Raw genomic sequence first — 16,926 nt, 5'->3', positions numbered from 1 at the left:
AGAGCAGCTAAGCTACTCTAATTGATTGCAACGAATAGCACTAGCGATTTGTTGTTATCGATGTCAGCACCGTTTGCACAAAAAATTATAACTCTTCATTTGGCATGTGCAATTAATGGATTTTGGGTTTGAAGCAAACTCAAAGTGAATAGTGGTTTTGGCCTAATATTTTTGAAGCACTACTGTTTCACTACTGTTTCACCATGCTTAAACGAAAATTCAGCAGAACACACAAAGGTGGTTCCCCAGCTTTTTGCTGGGGAACCACCTTTGTGAGCTCTGTTAAATTTAATCACTCTATTTATTGACTGTGGCCTCAGAAAGTCCAATAGCTACATTGGAATGGCAAGTAAACAGCAAATTTGACACAAAATTAAATCTATAAGAGAGACACGAATACTTGAAAGGGTAAAACATTGAGGACGTGGTCAAAAACAGGAGTTCTTGAAAGAAGTCCCGTTTCCGTCCCCGTCCTCCATGTTTTATCCTTTCAAGTATTCGTATCTACTTACCAACACACTAGTTTTCAATTATTACTATAAAAGAGCCAAGCCAAACATAAATGAGGGGATTTGTGAATCTTCTTGCTATATGCAAATATTTTCTTCGATTCTGAATTTAAAAATAAAGAAGCCCAAATAATGAACACAGGCTGTTAGAACATCGCTGCCTAACATATATAGATTTGCATAATAGCCACAGTTAAATTTTGAAGATTTTACTGCAATGTAAAAACCAACAATCACAATGTTTATTTTTTGTTTTGTTTATTAGGCGCGCGCGTGTACCACATCCCAATGAAGGTATGTTTTTCGCCTAAGCGTGCAGCTGCGCAAGGGCGAAGCGAGCCCCGAAATTGCAGTGTCAGCTATGCGGGTAATGTTTCTCCGCAGTGCATTAATGCTTAAGGAGAAGCACACTCAAGGGCGCAAACCCGCCGTGATCAACACTTCGAAAAGTATGAATATCGCAGTTCATTTTGAAGCGAATATCAAATAGCGTACTATAATAAAACTACTATTCGAAAATTTGAATATTCGCACAACCCTACTCTTTGCACATGGTACTTAGGCATCCAAAAAAAAAAACAGCTGTACTTTCTTCATTTTCACTGGCATTGCCAACAATGCCACATGCCAGACGCTTTCAGTTTCCACTTCGAGAACAGCTCTTGTTTGGCGCAGACATGGCGCAAATTGAGCAAAAATACAGGTTTTGGAGCAGCACGTAACAGGTTATTCGTTCTAGGGCAGTTTGGCGCAAATGGCGCAGCAGTTCCGCCACTGCCTGCCAGATACCTAAAAATGTTGGGTGGAGATGAGTTTTCGTGTACAATTTCTATTGTTTTATTTTGTCTGCACGAGCTCAAACGCTAGCAGTTCCTACGCTTTCTTAAAAAAAAATACATACTGCTTTTGAAAAAGTTGGTTTCATTTCCAGCGATGCATATCAGGAATCAGTTTTTTTTTAGTGGTTGTTTAAATTTTTCGAAGCACAGTTTGTTTGAAACATGTCATTGCAACAACAGTTATAACAATTAAAATATATAGAGCAAAAAGTGTATTAAAAATAGCTGCCGCGAAGCAAAGCAGAGGTCCCGATTGAGATAGACTGCAACGGAGCGAGCGCTCAGGGAGATCCCAACGTTCGCAACAGTTCGACACGCCCTGCTATGTCTCGTGCCCTGTAGTCTTGCGCTCTTTAGCGAACGTCCAATAGGCTGGATATAAATTATAAAGCAAATCACTATGTCCGGTTCTGTTTACCTCTCTTAGCCACTCTTTTCAGAGGCTGCTTTGTTTCGGGAAGACAAAATCCTATGTCTTTTTGCCCAGTGCTGTTATTGCAGCAATCTGGTACACAACAGGTGAGGCCACCCATTGAAGACCATAAATAAACACTCGATTAAAAGTGTCGGGCAACTAAACCAAAAATTTCAAAACACCGGGCATACAACGCATACCGACTCAGCGGAAAACTGGGGAGAACAACAGGTACCAGCGTTTCGCAACTCCCGGTAAGATCGGTCTTTCGTTCCGTTTTCCGCACACTCCGTCTACTGCGTCTCACGCTCCAACAGGCTCCGAGAAAGTCACACTTATTGCCACTGCGGAAGATGGCACCAGTGAGCAAGACATCAACGGAATGCTCTTTGCGCATACCTTGCACGACACAGGGCCGCTTCGCGCCATCCAGTCTCCATGTGTGTACAGTTTCTTCACACTAACACATCACAACATTCCGCGTTACCAGTGTCTTTGCCACGCCAGTATGGCAAAGAGGCAAACTCTCGACCAGCAAGGATGACCCTCAACTAGGCTTGGAAGGGAATGGGTTTTTGCAGCAATCCGTGAATTCCTCCGTTTCTTCCTCCGGTGCATGCGCACTCTTCTGCCACGCTCTAGTTTCATTATGCGTGACGTTGGAAGTTCGTAGTCGTGTTCCGTGCATGGCGCACCTATGCAACGGGCACGTCGAGCATTCCCGCATGGCACAGGCGTGCGTGCCGAGCTTCGGTGCTTTGCACTGGCGTGCTATACTCAATTTCAACTTACGACGGACTGCGGCGGACGTTACGAGCCATCTTAGTCAATCCGGTGCACCAAACAAATCACTCAACTCCCACCCCGCGCGTTGCTGCGCTCTGGAAGGTCCAGTAAAACTCGCAGAGCACTGGATCTGCTGAGATGAATGGTTGCATCCTCCGCTGTTGGCCACAAGGTGATGAGGAGCGTGGGAGCTGCGGATGGATGCCAGGCAATACCTGCTATCTGGGTTCTCTCAATGGGCTCAGAAAACTTTGGTCGCCCATACAGGTTGTCATTCTTTGACTGCGATTCAAGATCCACCCCAATTTTTAGTAACAGTTCCAAGAAAGATTGATTTGTATTTGAGTAATTATGGTGGCTTTACGCAGCTGTGAAAGTCCACATGAAATGAGGTGCAACCACCCATAGTGCAGAAAAAAACCTTAGAGATATGTGCCTACATCAGACAAACACAGAAACAGATTCACCCATAGTGCAGAAAAAAACCTTAGAGATATGTGCCTACATCAGACAAACACAGAAACAGATTCACCTTGATTTCGTTGGCCAGCTGCATCATGATGCTGCAGGTGTGCTTGCACAGGTTGAGGTCGGCTTTCGCTCGCTCTCCGAGCCCCACCGAAATCAGGATGTCCAGGTTCTTCTTGACAATTTTAACGTCGGCGCTGCAAGCAAGATTCAAACGAGAGTAACCGACATGCATGACACACTACAACCCCCCCCCCCCCCCTCAAAGTATGAGATAAGCAGGTTCAAACAGGGGACAAGCACTAATTTGCATTTTCTGTTTGTGGCTCAGCCTTGAGCACAAAACGTTAGACCTTTGACAATTTGCTTACTTTAGGTGAGACGCGTGTCTTAAAATGATAAAAAGACGTGAATTTGGGTCTTCTCAAAAATCACGTTTGGATTGAATGTAGTCTAAAGTACCTGCCTGCAAAGTCTGAATGTCCTATTCGTATGAAAAAAAAACTATGATTACGATGCCTCCGTAAAGCTCAAATCGAGAGTCCAAGGCAAAAAATAGTCAAACTCCGCGTCCGTGTCGTTTCACGACCGATCGTTAGATTGCGGCCATTTGGCTCTTGTTGGAGAGCTGATCCTTTGTTCTACGTCCTCATGCCACTTACTATCACAACAAACCTGAAGAGCGCCCGCATTCCACGGGTTTTTATGACCGGAATAAGGCCCGCTTCAGACGGGGCAATTTCACCCAGCAACTTGACGTCACAACACCAGCAACACGGGCCGCCCGCGTTCACACGCAGCAACTGAATTGCTACGACTTGCCATCATCATCATTCAATTTGATTTTGTAGTGTGAGCTACACTGGCCGAGGTTGAGCAGTTTTGCGTGGCTCCCAAAGAGCCGTGCTGCACAAGCGCGAGGAGCAGTGACGTCACACGGCGCACAGCTGGCGCACTGGAGCCGCTGCCGCCTCACCGGTCTGTGCATTCCAGAGGAGTGACGTCATAGCCGCGGCAGACGCACTGGCGCCACCGCGTGCCCAGCTGTGCGCCTTCATTGCGCAGTAGTCAATTCTGACGCTGCACCGAAGCCGCTTGATAGCGCCTCTCATTTTGTGCACATAAGCTCACGCTACGTATAACCTGGCATAGCCGAGCTAAGCCACCGCAATTTTTCTTGCACTATCTAGCTGCGCGCTGAAAACATGTTTTTATATGCTTGAATGGTGTTGAGAATACTAACTCATTTTTCTGAAAAGGTTTATTTCCAAAAACGATCCATTTCAAACCAGAACAAAATCTTTAGCTGTCATCATCACCGCCACAAGGGAGTCACGTGAAAATATTGCATCACTGATTGGCTGCAGCCGCTTCATACGTCTTCGAATTGCTCCGAGCTGCTCGCTTGTTCAAGCCGGACCCGATCTCAGCAGTTTGTGCCGATCTAGGGAAAGCTAGGGAACAACCCGCCAGCAACCTCAAAATTGCTAGAAAGGTTGCCCCGTCTGAAGCGGGCCTAACAATTGCTAAGTGGCCCGGGCGCGCATGTCACAGGTACGTCGTGCGGTGCACTCCTGTCATATGCCAAGACGTGCCCCTTTCCGCTTTTGCTCCTTTCCACCTCTCAGCGCATGCACCTCGAGCAGCGAAGCATCGCTTGCTTTGTCTTGACCCGTCTGCTTTGTTTGCTCCGCGGCTCAAAGCACATTGTTTCGTTTACGTTTGCGCGTCAGACTTTGGTTGCTTTTCTCGCTACGAAGTTCCAAGTTTTATTTCGAGCGATCGAAATGCCGGGGGACCCTTGGTTGAAAGAGAGCACACGGCGGACGTTCAGAAGGAAGACGCGACGTGCATGGAACAAGCGGAAGATGTCACCTGCAAATGCACCGCTACGATCTTCGCCCCTGTCGAACTCATTGGATCTGCCGGGAGGATCGGCTAACCTTCCCGATGGCGATGCTGCGGCCTCAAGCTCTGATGCAGAGGGCTCAAGTTTTGCCGGCACAACTCGTGTCGACTTCGCGTACTACTCTATGGCCAAGCAGGCGCAGCGCGCCGAGCGATCAAAGCAATGCAAGCACGTCTCATCGGGAAAATCGACGACCCAGCGCAAGTTTGATCTGCTTGAGGTCAACGCAGAATGCCAGACAAGCGATGCCGGGACCCAGTTCGTCATCAACGATGTGAAAGTCCTGAACGACCTCTTGGCGCACGTGAAGTGTGGAAGCTGTGGTGCGGGAGCCCTCACGCTCAGCAAGGCCGCAAACAAGGAGTATGGCTTGGCCGTCAAGCGTGTGCTCGTCTGCAACACTTGCAACTTCCAGAAGAGCAGTTTTCTCCCACAGTTGCTGGACCTTGAAACTCTCGCTCACCCCTCCCGTTGTCCAAAGTTGTCAACTTTGGACAACTTTTCAAGCAATTTTTTGCACATATCAGTCACTCTTTACCATTTTTGCAATGTTCCAAGGAGCCTGTTTCCCGCGATCGTTCGGATGACTTCTTCCTTGACATTGCGTCATCAGCTGGTCTCACGCAGGCGTGCACTGCATCGACGTACTCAACTCGCGACGGAACTTCCAGCTTTCTAGACCTTCTCTTCGTGGCAGACCCAACCCGAATAGTTTCCTGCGAGACTTCTGAAGGACTGCCCGGTAGCGATCACCTGGCGATCGAGGTGATGTACGCCGCTGCGCTGCCACGTAAGGGGCACCATGCACGCACACTATGGAAGTTCGACCAGGCCGACCACGGCCACCTAGCACGCCTGGCACTCCTAGCACCTTGGTGCATGACGACGACTGGCGATGACCCCCTTGGTAATTTCGATCTGTGGTGCGACCTGGCGGGAGCAATTCAGAAGGAGTGTGTCCCCTTCCGCACCCGCTCCTCGGGACGAAAATATTGCCCATGGATCACCCCCGACATAATGAAGGCAGCAAGAGTAAAGAGGGGACTCTTCAGGAAGGCCTCCCGCTCCAACTGTCCCATGGCTTTACGCGCTGCAAAAGACCACCAGCGCGCTCTAAAGGCTACCATACATCTCGCACACCAGCGCTACACCTCCACGATAGCACAAAAAGCAAAGGACGACCCTAAGGTCTTCTGGTCGTACGTAAGTCGCCTCAGAAGGCCTTGCCAACGTCCCAGCTTCAGCGCCAACGGAAGAACGATCGATTCCCCCGGTGAGATTGCTGCACTCTTCGCAGACCACTTCTCGTCTGTCTACGACACCAACGGACAGCGGCTGTCTGTGCATTCCGCTGCTTTCGCACCATCATCATCTGGCACCGATGCATCGAGCCTGGAGGAGATCACTTTCTCAACGGGAGCTCTGAGCATTGCGGTGTCCAAGATCAAGCATTCGCAATGTCCTGGCCCAGATGGTGTGGCACCTGCCTTTTTCAGGATGATCACGCAGCACACTTTGTCCTCGCTCGCCCGTGTGCTTCAGTCTTTTCGACGTGGGAGCTGTTCCTGCTTCCTGGCGACACGCCTTGGTTACCCCTATCCACAAGGGAAAAGGAAAGCCTACGGACGACGTCACGCATTATCGTTCGGTTTCAATAACATCGATCATCTGCCGCACATTAGAACGCGTGACCGGCCAACTTCTCGACTTTTTTGAGGGCACTGGCTACTTATCGCAGTCACAGCATGGTTTCAGACACAACCGTAGCTGTGAGACGGCCCTGGCGACCCTGAGCCATTTCGTAAGCAACTGCATCGACAATCGCACAGGGATAGATCTCATTCAGCATGATCTCAGCAACGCGTTCGACACCCTCGACATCGGTCTCCTGCTACGCAAGGTGTAGGGTGCCGGCATACAAGGTTTCCAGCTGAAGTGGCTGTCAAACTTTCTGAGCAGAAGAAGCCAACAAGTCGTTTAATGAGGTGTGCGCTCGGCTGCGATGAATGTTCCCTCCAGTGTGCCACAAGGGTCGGTCCTGGGTCCTACATTATTTTTAATCTACAGTGGAATCTCATTAATTCGAACTCGAGGGGGACCGAAAATTTGTTTGAATAAAGCAAAGTTTGAATTACCGGGAGTTTTCTCCCATAGAGGCGCATAGGACGGGACCTGCATGTTAGTTTGAATTATCCAGAAGTTTGAATTAAAAGAGTTTGAATTAACGAGATTTGACTGTACGTCAATGACATGCCCCGGGACGACAGGTTCCCTCTCGTCCAGTACGCAGACGACATGCCAATATTGGCCCCACTCACTTCCCCCGACACCTGCCTCCTCCTCCAAGACTACATCAACAACATAAAGTGCTGGGCGACTGACAATCACCTGCGGCTTAGCCCCGCGAAAAGTGCCGTGAAGCGCTTTAGCAGCGGCCGTAAGGTGGAAAAACCCTGCTACCACCCGCTAGGTGTGCCACTAGCCACATGCGACTCTCTCACCATCTTTGGGGTCACATTTACGAGAACACTGGATTTTTCCATCCACATAGCCAGTGTCGTGGCCAAGGCCCGACGATCCATGGGGTTTGTGTCTCGGGTGTCTAGGCCATGTGGACCCTCGGCCTTCCGCACCTTGTACACATCGATCGTGCTGCCGTCGTTAGAGTATTGTAGCTCTGTGCAGTCCCCGTCTCAGCGGCATCTTGTGGACCGCATTGAGAGTGTCCAGAGACGCGGTTCCCGGACGCTTTGCGCCGCGCTACGGCTCACTGACCGGGTTGTACCTATCAACGGCAGTGCGTGTGAATAGACGTAGTACTGGCCAGCCTGAGCCACTGCATGCCAGGACTGTAAGGCATGGCCTGTCCGCGATCCCTGCAGGCGTAGGTGAGCTTCTCTCTGTTCCGCTGAGGGAGCGCAAGCCTTTTCCGCGGGACAGGGAGGAATCCAATAAGCTATGCAGACGATACGGCCAACATCTGTTCACAAGTTGATGGCCCGTAAGAGGTTCGCCCAAGGGTCTTCGCGCGCGCTCCGTGTCACCCTGGGGCAGGGCGTGGCGGAGGCTGCGGTTGCGGGCTCGGCTGCGCGGGGTGCAGCACACACAGCGGTGCGCTCGCGTGTTTGGGCTTGTGGCTGGGGCCTCTGCCGTGGTCTGCGTGGGGGTGGGTTGGGGCACAGCGAGGTTTCTTATCTTCCCCTCTGGGTTATGATTATTCGTTGTTTTTATACATGTATATATGTTATTCGCAACTCCAGCGCGCCGCTCTCCCTCCCGCGGACAAGCGGAGAACTAGAGGAGCGGGGACAACAGCGGCGGCGGCGGCGCGGAAAAGGTGGCAGGGGCTGTCGGCCTTGATGCGTGGAGCCGTTGTAACGAAAAAAGTGAGCGCGTTAAAATAGGAATTCTTGTGCTACACCTCGCAACAGCGTTGCGGGAAGGACCGGGGTGTCTAATCTCATTGGGGACTTTTGGTATATCGCGTATACGCTGCGGATTGCTGGTCGTGTGCATGACCGCCAGCTCGATCTGTGCTCAACGTGACGGCACACGCTCCCGCTAATAATGTAGAGCTTTAGCATTCGGTCCATGAAAAGTCTATTCTTTGCCCTAAAAAACTGGTCGCGCAACAATATGTCGAGCAATACATGTTAGGAATGGGTTTGCGTTTTAAGGCCATGGGAACATGACCATTCATTCCAAGCACTTTTAAAAGCTAGAATACGCGTACTTGCTTTCAGATAACTACAAAATGAGTAAAGAAATTCCCGAAACGTTTTTAGCGCATCTGTGTTAGCCAGCCGTTCGTGACGAGAGCTTGGAACGGGCAGTTTTTGGGGAGAGGAGCCACAACGTTGCAAATAACACGGTACGAAAAAAAAAGTATGATATATTAAAATATGCATTTTTGGTAGCGCAATGAATAAAGCCCGTAAACCCTAGACACGCCGATTATAGTAATAGGCAGTTTTATCATAGCATTACCGCAGGCTACCGTTGGCTACCATGAGCAAGGCAACACTCCTGGCACGCGCTGAAAATTGTGCTTCAAAGGCGCAGCACGAGCCTCCAGTTGTAATGCTACACCGCGCAGTAGCCTGCGGTAACAAACTTCCTATCAATAACCATAGAGCAGTTTGATTGCCTGTTGCAATGCACTGAAACCGAGACGGTGAGCAGCGAGTGGCAAGCCTGTGACACGAAGGCATCAATACTGCGAACGCTGCTCTTCCGAAGCTTGACGGTCACCGTGCGCGACTCTCATTTAGAGCACTAATGGCCAGGCAAGGCGCAAACACGATATCCTCATCACCCTCAAACATATTCTGCCACAAACAGTGATATGGCCAGTGCGTAAAACGCGCTCGCCCACCACAAAGCTGCGCAAGTCGAGGTTTCGGCAACTTTTAAATATCAGCATGCTCATTTTGCTAACGCATATCAACATCTCCGTCACCTGTAATATGATCCTGCTCTAACCACTTCGCGTTTGCAGACAAATATATCATTTTTAGCGCACCGACCATGCGTCAGCGAGCAGGCGCGCGGGAAATCCTGGAGAATCTATCCCCGTCTCTTCTGCCATCTTGGAACTACCGCCCCGCCACCTATAGGGCGTTGGAGTTGCGAATCTTGTACTTACAACTACTGTTTATGTTTACACCTACTCAGCGGCGGGCTAGCAGGCGCACATGCGTAAGGGTACTAACCTTTCTGTCTAGCCTTGCACGCCGCTGAGTGGGCAAACTTTCTCGTGCAAATAAAAATTATTATTGTTATTATTATTATAACCGACAAACACAACACTCTGGACAGCTACCGCCATCTACGAGCGACGGCAGCAACCAGAGTGTTGTGTCGACATTTGTTTGGTATCAGACACGATCGTGGGGAAACTAGCCCTTAACAGCTCTGCCGTAAAAGCAAATTTATGATAAATAATGTGACCACATTAGTGTCATAATCATCACAATTAGCCAATTTTTATGTGATATTGTAATTTTGTGAACATATAAATACATAGCTTTACATGCATGGCAGGCCTTTAGCTATGCATCTACATACTATTTACATGTGATTTTCAAGAGGATGTTTGGACTGTTCGATATAAACAATAATTCTAAATACCCAGGTGTGATATAACCGGGCTCAACCATACTTGTAGTACCAACACGCTCACTATGAATGTGCTCGTGTTCGTTTCACATCAACTTCTATCCCAAAAATCAGTTTAACGCGTGGTCCGAAAATATGTAGTCTTTCTTGAACGCCGAGTCTAGCCTCCACACATTTTGCCAGGATCATCCAGGGATCTGGGAAGGACGTCTGCTTGGCATTTGACGGCCGATTGGGAAACCCCCGTAGCATTCGCCGCGCAGAAGGCTGCCACTCCCACCTGGCAGCCATTGCGAGGAGCTGTGCGGCGGCCAGGCTTTGAGCCTGTGTGGTGTCCTTGCCCTGCAGGGTGTACCTCTCCCACAGCATGCGCAGGACCAGGGGCGACACGTCCCCCGTCTTCACCAGCTCCACCACCTGGGGCGTTGGGGAGAGGGCAAAGGCTTCAGCAATTCACGCTTTCGCAACTGGGTGCGATCAACTGCGCCGGATTCCCTTGTAACCGCTTAAAGGCCGACGTACAGCCTCGGTGTTCTGCAGGGAAGATAATCCTCTTGGCATTGCCCTAACCTAAACTGCGAGGGAAGCCAGGTTGGGGGAGGTAAAAAGTGGAGAGGGTTTAAGGAACGAGGCGGTTCGTGATCGATGTCTTGAGGCGGTTCGTGATCACACAGCAAGACGAAGACGCAATGCAGGCCGTCTAGCTATGCGAACGTCGTGTGATGCCAATAATAATGCCAAGAGTGGCTTAGAAAAAGGTGATGAACTACTTTCAGCCGAAATAAAGGCGTCCTCGGTAAGTTTTGTGCACCCGAGAAACATTTGTGGAAACCTTTTTTTACGTTAGCCTCGAATTTCTAGGTAGCGAAATTTCAATGTAACGAAGTAAATTCCAAATTTTACTGACTTCGTTACATTGAGGTTAAACTGTATTCATACATCGTGAAGCATTGATTGCGGTGAGCAATTGGAAACACTCTCAAATCTAAGAGCTCTATTCTTTTCCCGTCCTCAATGATGGAAGCGGCGTTTGACCTTTTTTAGCAGGCTTTGTAGCAAACAAAGTATTGGTTTGGAGCAGCCAGGAACGCATTTGAAAATAAATACAGGGTGTCTAGCAAATTATTATTTTGAAATTCCCTGACTTTTCCAGGTCTCCTCTGACATTTTCAGGTGAACTTCCGTGACCACTGTAGAAATTCCCTGACCACTGCCGGCATCGTCCGTGAAGAGGCCACTTTCGGAAACACGACGAAAACACGACGCCCAATCACACACGCCGATAAACGAATGGCAACTTGGCCGCCAGATGTACACTTTCGGATACTTTCGGCTTAAGGCTTGGATTGGATTGGGGTCTGCGGCTTTCCCATTTGTTACTAAACCTAGTAGCTCTAACTGGATCTAGCCTAGTGTCGGGCTCTCAATCTAATCCAATTCAATCCAAGGCTTGGACGGGATTTGTCAGCTGTTTTCTTTGCATCGGGTAGCACACTTTCCACCCGGTGAGCAGAGCCCGCGCTCTGCTCTAAGCAGAATTTATTGCATATTTTTGTAGCGTGAGGTACACTGGCCGAGGTTGAGCAGTTTTGCGTGGCTGTCAAAGAGCCGTGCTGCGCAAGCGCGAGGAGCAGTGACGTCACACGGCGCACAGCTGGCGCGCCGGAGCCGCCACGTGCTCCGCCGCCACCGCGCGCACCTCACCGGTCTGTGCATTCCAGAGGAGTGACGTCATAGCCGCAGCAGACGCACTGGCACCGCCACATGCCCAGCTGTGCGCCTCTGTTGCGCAACAGCCAAGTCTGACGCTGCACCGGAGCCGCTTGATAGCGCCTCTTATTTTGTGCGCATAAGCTCACGCTACGTATATCCTGGAATAACCGAGCTAAGCCACCGCAATTTTTTTCTGCCCCTAGATGGCGTTTCCGGCTAATTTTCCCTGACTCGGCTCGCCTTTTGACAATATCCCTGACAATTCCCCGATTTTTCCCGGTAATTAAAATTTTCCCAACAATTCCTGGTTTTCCCAGTCGCTAGACACCATGTAAATATGTGATTGCATCACTAAATGAGTTCACATCTGATAATGACTGAGGGTTCCTCTTTGATACCGAAGCCTATTACTTATTATATTTAGTACAGTCCAACCTCGTTATTACAAACACTGATATACCGAATTATCGGATATAGCGAAGTAAATATAAATTTTGGTTGGTCATGCTTTATTTCAATGGAAGTTCGACCTTTAAAACGAAACCGAAACCACGGAATCCTACGCGGTATCGGTTATAGCGAAATTATTTTCGGCCGCGCACGGCTCGAAATATGTGCAATACCAAAACAAAAAGAAATAAAATCTATAAATTACCATGTAAAAAGGCAATGTACCTAAATTCAGTGCCGATTTTCAAGATACCGAACATTGCCAACGCTCGAACGAGCACTTTGGGAGGTGACTGGCGCCATCTATGAAGCGGGTGCATAAACCCTAAAAGATGGTGCACCAGCGGCGCCACCTATAAGCGTCATCAAACACTAAAATTTAGAGTGCCAAAGCGACAGCGACGGCAGTCAGTCAATCTGGGAGCAGAAAATGGCGACGTTGAAGCGCAAAGCTCTGTCTCTCGAGACGAAAGTTAAAATTTTAAGAGCAGTTGACAGCGGCCGCAAGAAGAAAGATGTTGCGGAGGACTTAAGATCCCACCCAGCACATTGTCTACTCTCTTAAGTTCGAGGAAGAAGATTGAAGAGACCTATGCCAACAGCACTCTGAAAGGCGACAGAAAGCGTGACAGGCCTTCTCATTACCCCGATGTGGAAGAGGCTTTGTTCTCCTGGTTCAAGGACGTGAGAGTGCGAAACTTGCCGGTGTCTGGTGCTCTTCTGCAAACGAAAGCCGTCAGTTTAGCGTGCCTCTTGGGGCATCATGACTTCAGGGCAAGTAGCGGTTGGCTTCAGCGCTTTAAGAATCGGCACGAGATCGTCTGCCACACCCTGTCTGGCGAAGGATCCGCTGTTAACTTGGACTCCTGCGAGAAATGGCTCGAAAACTTCCGACCTCTACTCCAAGAATACGAAGAACGTAACGTATACAACGTCGACGAGACTGGAGTTTTCTACAAGTTGTTGCCGGAGCGGTCATTGGCTGTGAAAAACGAAACCTGCCACGGAGGAAAGAAGCACAAAGACCGGGTAACTGCTGTCGTTGCGGTCAACATGGATGGCTCCGACAAGAGGCGGTTGACCGTCATCGGAAAGTCTGCTCGCCCTAGGTGCCTACGGGGTGTTCGAAATCTGCAGGTTGATTACTGGTCAAACAAAAATGCATGGATGACGACGAAGCTCTTCGAGAACTGATTGAAGGCTTTCGATGAGGACATGGAGGAGTAGCATGGGAAGGTCCTTCTTCTGTTGGACAATTGTTCGGCGCACAAGGTGTCTTGCCCACTGAAGGCAGTCCGCCTAATGTTTCTGCCACCCAACACAACGTCGAATCTCCAGCCCTTGGATAAGGGCATCGTCCGTTCTTTGAAGTGCTCGTATCGGAAGCGTTTGGTGACGCAGCTTGTGTTCAACATGGACCGGCGCCAACCCACAGCCATCAACATGAAGACAACGTTGACAATGCTGTATGGATCTTGGAATGACGTGAGACGGTCAACGATAAGGAACTGTTTCGTAGAAGCGGCTTCGTTCTGTCCTCCGACGAAGTACATCCTGAAGACCCAGTGGCGCAACTTGACGAGACACCGTGGGATCGGTTGACGTTGCCGGATAGTATCACATTCGAAGACTTCGTCTCCGCCGACGACAACTTGGCCGTGGTGCCCGAGCTAACAGACCAAGAAATCATGGACCGTGTTGTGTTGCCCGTAGAGAATAGCGGCACTGACAGGGAAGGTGAGAGCGACGACGACATTGAAGAACCTCGCAAAGGTACTGCGGATGCCGCGGACATGGTGACAAAGCTGCGAAGCCACTTGGAGAAGCTCCCCACGGCAAAAACCACTGAAGTGGAGAAGGCTCTCGCCTGCATGGACACTGTCGAGAAGTTCATACTACTCAATGCCGTGAAAGTCCACCAATCGAAGATAACGTCTTTCTTCAAATAAATTCAATTGCGGACTCTGGCAACATGGTTCCTCGGTTGTAAATTCAATTCATATTGTGCCGGTTCAACTTTTTTAATCCTACCCTAGGTGACAGGTAAGGATTTATATGTTTATTACGGGATTCGAATTCCCCTACAGTCCGTTTTTATATCTTAGCATTATGCATGTTCGAGCACTTTTTGCACGGGCCCAATTGCCGTTGTGTTTATATAAATTTTTCTGAGTACTTTTATAACGAACATTGGATATAACGAACGAATTTGCGCGCCCGATGCTACTTCGTTATAACGAGGTTGGACCGTATTAAGAATAGATGGGATGCAAAAGGAAAACACAGCCTTCGTTTTAGGGACCTTGCGATAGAAATGCATGTCTCAAAGACAGGAGAGTGCAGGTTAACTCGCACTTGTAGCTTTGGCAGCAGTGCATCAGTACGTCGTTTTTCATTGGCTAAACCAAACAAGCTCAGCGAATAGTCTTGCTCTTTTAGTATGCGTGTTTGTGATTGTACGTGTTTAAGCATTCGACAGTGCTCCGACTCAAGATGAAACAAACAACAAGGTGGATAGAGACGCTGTGAAATACATGATTGTACTATGTTTGTTTCCTTCCACTTCTCTAAATATTAGAATTGACCAATAATGAAACAAAAATATCTTTATTTGAGCCGACCTTGGCGCAGGTGCAGCGTAATTCTTTGTAAAAGTCGCACTTTGGCACAAGATGTAACCAGACTTTCACTCATGGTACAATTTGGCACAAATGATGCAGCACTTCCATCACTGCAATCTGTTTTGTTTCTAATCCAACCTTGCGGTCCCAAACAATCTGCAAAATTGCAGTTGCTAATTTTTGTGAAGTGTGCAGAGTGTTTTACAATGACGCTTTGATTTGAAACGAGGGGGCTTTTAATTACAAAAAATATTAGACACAGTGCAGAATTCTGGCCTCACAACAATTTGTGCGTGCAAGCGGCGCAGACGGGATGTTTTGGTTGTGATTCACAATTAGACTGTTTCACGATTCTGGCTAAATCTGCGTGCTATGAGGTGTGTGGTGTTCATTAGTTTCGTTTTTTCTCTAGCCTGTACACTAGTATTTTTGTGGAACGGTAAAACCAAAATGGGTTTCTCGTATGGTCAGTTCAACATCACTGCATTAGCGTCGGGAAAAAAAACACGGCTCTTTTGTGGGCTCCCACACCGACAATGCATCTCTCGCTGAATCTATTGAATGTTCGAGGAACCAAACACTAGAGATTCGTTTTGCGAATCGAATTCGAGACCTTACTATTTGACTTGTATATTCGAGTACTCACACACCGCCAGTTTTAAACGCACAGCATTTATAGAACCAGCTCTAGCGCTTTTGTGTCTGGGATGTAGCCTCAATAGAGCGTCCAATGCACAGCGTGCCCCACAAAAAACAGCAGTAACAGATAGCATGCTGAGCGTGCGATGGGCAACTCCTGTCAGAGCAGAGACTTCCTTCAAGGTGTGCTCAGTGGCAGCAGAGTAGACATATTACAAAGGCTCTTGCTCGGGGGCCCTGTGTGGCCCCCAAAGCGGCCCAGGAGCGAAAATGGCAGACAGGGGAGGGTGAAGAGAAAGCAGCTGCGATTTAAAACGGTGTCAGGAGATTATCCAATCAATATTTTTCCACAGAGTCACGTAAGTTTTCAGTAAAGCCAAAGTTTCAACTGCTCGAAACCGAAACACGAGCACGGAAGCTCATGGCCGGAAGTCACGTGGCTACACCTGGTTGCGTTTGTCTTTTTCTCCGCTTCTCCCGCGTGTGAAGCAGACGACGAAGTTGTGTGCACTGTTTGTAGCGCGATTGCTTCGCACTTCTATCCCTTCCGCTCGATGTACTGCACTTGAAGATTGATTGGCCGGTACCAAAAAGAAGGTTCCTAAGTAGCAGTCCCACGTCTGTCGCAACATTGGTCCGTCGTGCGCATCGCGTCGTCCAGCCCGCGGTACGTCGCCATATTGAGAATGGTGTGTACAAGTACTTCCCATGATCTGAACAACATTTTTATTTTTTCCATCAACGTATTTGCAGCTTTTTCCAGGCCAGAAAACATTAGGTTCATATTCTTTTCTATTTATAATCTTGAATGTGTGCCTTAGATGACCCACAACTTCAAATATATTTAGTACACATGGTTTGAATGTCATGTGACCATGGAAAAGAGTGAGCGCGACTGAAACCGGCCAATTCTCGATTGGCTGTTTTCGGGCAAAAAGAAAACGAATTTTGAGCTGCAAATTGTGTTCTGGGTAGTTCAAATAAAAAAACTCGGCGAGCATAAATACCCTGTCAATGTCACTTTAACATAAGTGTTCCTAAGCATTTACGATGCCTTTTGGGAAATGCCAAAAAGACTTTTCTCCTGTACATAAAAATAGCACGCTTTTCCTTTCTAGCATTCTTTCCCCAAGAGATGTACACTCACAATATTTTAGTACAGTATAGACCACTTACAACGTAACCGCTTATAGTGCAGGACCGGGTATAACGCGGTTTTTTTAAACCACCGGTTCACCTCCCATAGAACTCCATGTAATTACATACCGCTTAAAATGCAGGCGCGCGAAGGGAAATACCGGTTATAGTGCGGTTTTTGGCACAGCCCGCCGACCACGCCGACGACCGGAGCAGCGAGCTCGCTTCCCTGTGCGACACTAGGTAACGGCGCTGACGGCGCGAGCCACAAGCTGCACTCGCGGGGCAAGGAGGTTGCTCGAAAACGCGGGAAGAAGCGAAG

The 16,926-nt window shown here is 48.7% G+C and overlaps 1 protein-coding gene across 1 annotated transcript in view; it reads right to left on the bottom strand.

Annotated features, from left to right (window-relative positions):
• The window catches only part of LOC8034613 (condensin complex subunit 1), a 182,994-nt gene that overhangs the window by 89,929 nt on the left and 76,139 nt on the right, over positions 1–16,926 (bottom strand). Inside the window, exons 19-20 of the mRNA XM_042290992.1 lie at positions 10,325–10,461; positions 3,082–3,214 (exon numbers count right to left, since the gene is read on the bottom strand). Of these exons, the coding sequence (XP_042146926.1) occupies positions 3,082–3,214; positions 10,325–10,461 (270 nt within the window). The remainder of the gene's footprint in view (positions 1–3,081; positions 3,215–10,324; positions 10,462–16,926) is intronic.

Source organism: Ixodes scapularis, unplaced genomic scaffold (genome assembly GCF_016920785.2).
Source record: "Ixodes scapularis isolate PalLabHiFi unplaced genomic scaffold, ASM1692078v2 PGA_scaffold1__304_contigs__length_218370807, whole genome shotgun sequence".
NCBI classification, from domain to species: domain Eukaryota; kingdom Metazoa; phylum Arthropoda; class Arachnida; order Ixodida; family Ixodidae; genus Ixodes; species Ixodes scapularis.
Note: the sequence above shows the minus strand (reverse complement) of the source record. Positions and strands in the feature narration are given on the sequence as shown.